This window comes from Centroberyx gerrardi, chromosome 8 (assembly GCF_048128805.1).
Source record: "Centroberyx gerrardi isolate f3 chromosome 8, fCenGer3.hap1.cur.20231027, whole genome shotgun sequence".
Classification (NCBI taxonomy): domain Eukaryota; kingdom Metazoa; phylum Chordata; class Actinopteri; order Beryciformes; family Berycidae; genus Centroberyx; species Centroberyx gerrardi.
Window position 1 is genome coordinate 33,489,222 of NC_136004.1, and position 5,840 is coordinate 33,495,061.

The following is a 5,840-nucleotide window of genomic DNA, read 5'->3' on the forward strand; positions in this document are numbered from 1 at the left end:
CACATTCAATCACAATGTCATGGACCTCATAACGCTTCCACCTGAGAGAGAGAGACAGGCAGAGAGACAGACAGGCAGAGAGACCGACAGACAGGCAGAGAGACAGACAGGCAGGCAGAGAGAGAGACAGAGTTAGTGAGACAGTCAGTGTGATCACCAAGTCAGCTTCAGTCCATTAGCGACCTGGAAACTCAGCGGATGATTGGACGCTCAACAAGCATAGTTTAGTTTCATGAACAACAGTTCAGAGAAGTTAATTCCAGCCATTTAAAACTTCAATTCTCTTTTATTATTACTTTTATTTGAAAGACGACAGGAAGAAACGTTTCAGAAATGAAGACGGAGAACGGTTGATTAGCTTAACGGTTGATCCATCGTTTTACTGAGGTTTATATCTACATCTTTATATTTTCCATTAATGCTACCTAATTAGCGCTTGCTAGCTAGCTATGTTAACTCCTTAAGATGATGTAACGTTATCAAACGCAATACCAGAGAGGGAAAAACACATAATTTGTCTGTTCAAAACTTTGTAGTTGCAGTCGTCAGGATAGAGACACATGGACCAGGGTGATCACAGAGCAAACACTCAGACAGGAGAGACTTAACAGATATTCAACAGGTTTCCAATGCCTCTCCATGCTAAACTCCGGACAGAATGATTTTGTCTGTCTTTGGTTACAGTTTCACTGTCCCAGACTAAATTTCCATTTTGTTGATCAAGGGCCCCTGTTTTAAAAGTCTAGGGTCCAAAGATGTGTTGGCAGTGTCAGTAACTTTGCAGTGTAAAGGTGTGGAGTGGAGTGTGTAACAAAGTGGTTACGATTCATTTCTAACCAATAAAAACAGCAGGAAATGATGATATACTACATACACCAGTACTGTTGTAAACAACAAACATGGGGAACTGTAAAAGAAGTTAGGCTGTGTTGTGGGTGGAGCCTCCAGTTATTATATTGTCTCTGGTTTTATAAGATTATAACGATGACGTACTAACCTGGATGGGTCTAGTTCATAGTCCTGAGTCCCAGTGACGAGCTCAGGGTGAACCCTCACATGCTCCAACATGGGCTGAGAGAGAGAGAGAGAGAGAGAGAGAGAGAGAGAGACAGAGAGAGAGACAGAGAGAGAGAGAGACAGAGAGAGAGAGAGAGACAGAGAGAGAGACAGAGAGCGAGAGACAGTGATGACAGTGATGACGTTTCTACCTGCAGTGATGATGTTTCTACCCATGATGATGACATTTCTACCTATAGTGATGATGTTTCTACCTACAGTGATGACGTTTCTACCCATGATGATGACATTTCTACCTATAGTGATGATGTTTCTACCTGCAGTGATGACGTTTCTACCTACAGTGATGACGTTTCTACCTACAGTGATGACGTTTCTACCTGCAGTGATGACGTTTCTACCTACAGTGATGACGTTTCTACCTGCAGTGATGACGTTTCTACCTACAGTGATGACGTTTCTACCTAGTGATGATGTTTCTACCTACAGTGATGATGTTTCTACCTGCAGTGATGACGTTTCTACCTAGTGATGACGTTTCTACCTAGTGATGATGTTTCTACCTACAGTGATGACGTTTCTACCCGTGATGATGACGTTTCTACCTACAGTGATGACGTTTCTACCTAGTGATGATGTTTCTACCTACAGCGATGACGTTTCTACCCGTGATGATGACGTTTCTACCTACAGTGATGACGTTTCTACCTAGTGATGATGTTTCTACCTACAGTGATGATGTTTCTACCTGCAGTGATGACGTTTCTACCTACAGTGATGACGTTTCTACCTAGTGATGATGTTTCTACCTACAGTGATGACGTTTCTACCCGTGATGATGACGTTTCTACCTACAGTGATGACGTTTCTACCTGCAGTGATGACGTTTCTACCTAGTGATGATGTTTCTACCTACAGTGATGACGTTTCTACCTGCAGTGATGACGTTTCTACCCGTGATGATGACGTTTCTACCTACAGTGATGACGTTTCTACCTACAGTGATGACGTTTCTACCCGTGATGATAACGTTTCTACCTAGTGATGATGTTTCTACCTACAGTGATGACGTTTCTACCCGTGATGATGATGTTTCTACCTACAGTGATGACGTTTCTACCTACAGTGATGACGTTTCTACCTAGTGATGATGTTTCTACCTACAGTGATGACGTTTCTACCCGTGATGATGATGTTTCTACCTACAGTGATGACGTTTCTACCCGTGATGATGACGTTTCTACCTAGTGATGATGTTTCTACCTACAGTGATGACGTTTCTACCCGTGATGATGATGTTTCTACCTACAGTGATGACGTTTCTACCCGTGATGATGACGTTTCTACCTAGTGATGATGTTTCTACCTAGTGATGATGTTTCTACCTACAGTGATGACGTTTCTACCCGTGATGATGACGTTTCTACCTAGTGATGATGTTTCTACCTACAGTGATGACGTTTCTACCTAGTGATGACGTTTCTACCTACAGTGATGACGTTTCTACCTAGTGATGACGTTTCTACCTACAGTGATGACGTTTCTACCTAGTGATGACGTTTCTACCTACAGTGATGACGTTTCTACCTACAGTGATGACGTTTCTACCTAGTGATGACGTTTCTACCTACAGTGATGACGTTTCTACCTAGTGATGACGTTTCTACCTACAGTGATGACGTTTCTACCTAGTGATGACGTTTCTACCTACAGTGATGACGTTTCTACCTACAGTGATGATGTTTCTACCCGTGATGATGACGTTTCTACCTACAGTGATGACGTTTCTACCTAGTGATGACGTTTCTACCTACAGTGATGACGTTTCTACCTACAGTGATGACGTTTCTACCTACAGTGATGATGTTTCTACCCGTGATGATGACGTTTCTACCTATAGCGATGACGTTTCTACCTAAAGCGATGACGTTTCTACTTGCAGTGATGACGTTTCTTCCATAGGTGATGACGTTGATACAAGGCAAAATTTAAGGTGTCCAGGTTCTCATTGTAGTGGAGGCACAGATTGGAGAGGAAGAAAATTCTACTCTATTTTGTCTACTGTATTCTACTGACCTTTACCACATCTTATCTTCAACAGGACTCTGCTGACCTTTACCTTCTCCTAGAAGGTATCCAGGTTCCCTCACAGGCTGTAGTGATGGCGCAGGTAGGGGATGAAATTCTACTCTAATCTAATCTATTCTACTCTACTCAACTGTTCTCTTGTGTATTTTACTGACCATAACCACCTCTTATGTTCTACTGAATTCTACTGACTTTAGCCACCATATCTTATCCGAGAAAGTATCAAGGTTCTCCTTCATGCTGTAGCTGAGGTGCAGGCAGGAGATGAACTTCTACTCTACTGTGTTCTACTGACCTTCACCACCTCCTGGAAGGTGTCCAGGTTCTCCTTCATGCTGTAGTGGAGGCGGAGGTAGGAGATGAAGTTACAGGGGAACATCCCATACAGGCGGTGGAACAGAGAGTAGACGCTGGCGTGGAGGTGGACCAGGTAGACTCCATGGACGTGACCTCAAACCACCAAGGAAAGAAATCTCGACTAATAATCATGATCACAATATATACAACATAATCTGGATTATCAGTTTAGCCACAATGCTGCAGCCTCACTAGTAATATTGTCTGAAGATCTCTGGCTGATTCCATCCAACTATCGAAACAATTTTAAGCAAAGTTTTGAAATATCTCAAGAAATAAAATGTGAACTGGTTGAAGGCATCAGACTCTAACAAGATGCTGCCGGTCTGGAGAGAGTCCAGTTCAGTGACATTAGGAAGGATCTCTGCTGTTTGAGGATGAATTCGTCCTTCTTCACCACACTGTGATCGCTGATGGGAACTGGAGGAGCATCCAGTCTGAGCTCATGGTTCTCTTATGGAAAAAGGTTTCCTGAGTTCAGGTCTCTCAGCTCAGACCGAGGAGAGGAGCGAGCTGAGCCACAAAGAAAACTGATTTACTGATCGAGCTTCAGACTCTCACCGACGTTCCCTTTTAACTAATTTTCCACGACATAATGTACACCAATTTGACAATAAATGCCAAAAACTTATTTTTTGGTATTTTTATATCAAAATCTGATTCTTTTTCCTTCCTTTTTAGTGGATACTTCATAACAGTACCTGCATATAATAGAACCAACCTAGATTAGAGACGCCATCGAAATGACGTCTCGATGTGATGTTAAGGTTTTCCAGTCCAGGTGGGGTTGGTCTTTAACTCAAACCCTGCAGGAGCCCTGTTGTGTGTATGTGTGTGTGTGTGTGTGTGTGTGTGTGTGTGTTACCAGGGTTTTTCAGGCTCCAAGACGCCAGGCGTCCGAACACGTCGAAGAAGTCGTAGATGTGCTGCTTCCCGGCCTGAGGGATCATGGGCAGCAGGGTGATGAGAACCAGAACCCCGGTGACCAGAACGACCACATCGCTGTCCGTCTGAAAGAACAAAACAACAGCAGAACCGACAGTATTAGACCACAGTGTGATGCTGCCGCTCCACTGGGGAGGCAGGAAGGTAAGTGCCTTGCTCAAGGGCTCAAGTGTTGTAGACAGCTGCAGTAAAGCTGCAATATACAACTTTTTAAAATTAAAATCCCACTAACTAAACAGGATCTATTCTTGACTATCAATCTGTGCGTTCAGGTCTAAATCCGCTGTTTGTCTCGCATCAGACATCAGCGTCAGATTGGCTGACCTGATGACATCATCAAGATGACTGACAGGTGGTGGGAGGGGGAGGAGGGCGGGGCTACCAGTACACTTCCTTTCTAAAGGGAAACAGTTGCAGATTGGAGCTTTAAGGCATTTGAGCAGGTAATATTACACTTAAATTCAAGACCAGTACTTTAAAACAGTCGACCAGGTGATATCATATAGACAGATATTATAATCTGGAGCCGTACCTTAAGGCATTTGAGCAGGGAGGGCAGCAGGGGGAAGCGGCTGATCTGGTGCACCCAGGGGGGCTGAGTCCTGACCAGGTGGCCCAGCAGGGTGAGGCAGGCCAGCCGGCTGCCGGGCCGACCCAGAGCCTCGTTCAGCTTCTCCAGGAGCGGCTGGAAAAGGGGGGGGGGGGGGGTGTGTTAAAATCATGTTTCTAGATTTCTATAAAACAGATTATGAGTCAATTTCTGCTTCACTAGGCAGTACACAGAGGAGAGAATCGACATAAACAAAGATCAAAGATTCAGATTCAGTGCTGGGCTCAAAAAAGTAATCTATTACTCATTTTAAAACTAATATTCCTTTACTCCTTCCTCCCTGCAGCAGCAGCTAGTTTGTCCCTTCTTCTAAAATCATTTCAGATGAGCTTCAGGAAAGCAAACAGCGTGGATGTTCCTGTCGTCTTTAACTGAGGAGATCAAAGCAGAGAAAACTTCCAGCAGAGGAAGAAACTTTTCTTCATTCCTCCTGTCAGCAGCTCAGTGAGTTGTGAAGAAAATGAATCAGATGGAGGAGAAAATGTTAGTTAGAGAATTCAGCTTCAGTCTGACAGACAAAACAACAGCTGAGTTTATTCATCAGTAACTGTGATATTATTACTGATATTCAAACAGTAATGCATTACACTGCTGCTTACTGGTTACACACACACACACACACACACACACACACACACACACCTTGTGATGCGGCTCTCTGACAGAGGAGAGGAGGAGCGCCGCCTGAGAGGAGGAGGAGTCCAGGTAATGTTCAACCAGACTGGACAAGACAGCACCTCCTCTGTCTGGAGGAGAAACTACATGTTAAACTGAGAGGAGAGGAGGAGAGGAGAGGAGAGGAGAGGAGAGAGAGGAGAGGGGA

General features: G+C 44.0%; 1 protein-coding gene across 1 annotated transcript in view; it reads right to left on the reverse strand.

Annotated features, from left to right (window-relative positions):
- The window catches only part of tsc1a (TSC complex subunit 1a), a 19,711-nt gene extending 13,951 nt beyond the window's left edge, over nt 1-5,760 (reverse strand). The window contains exons 1-6 of the mRNA XM_078285404.1: nt 5,660-5,760; nt 4,940-5,092; nt 4,328-4,472; nt 3,401-3,555; nt 998-1,071; nt 1-41 (exon numbers count right to left, since the gene is read on the reverse strand). The exon at nt 1-41 is cut by the window's left edge and continues 204 nt beyond it. Of these exons, the coding sequence (XP_078141530.1) occupies nt 1-41; nt 998-1,071; nt 3,401-3,555; nt 4,328-4,412 (355 nt within the window). The 5' untranslated portion in view covers nt 4,413-4,472; nt 4,940-5,092; nt 5,660-5,760. The remainder of the gene's footprint in view (nt 42-997; nt 1,072-3,400; nt 3,556-4,327; nt 4,473-4,939; nt 5,093-5,659) is intronic.
- Nucleotides 5,761-5,840: the final 80 nt, after the last annotated feature.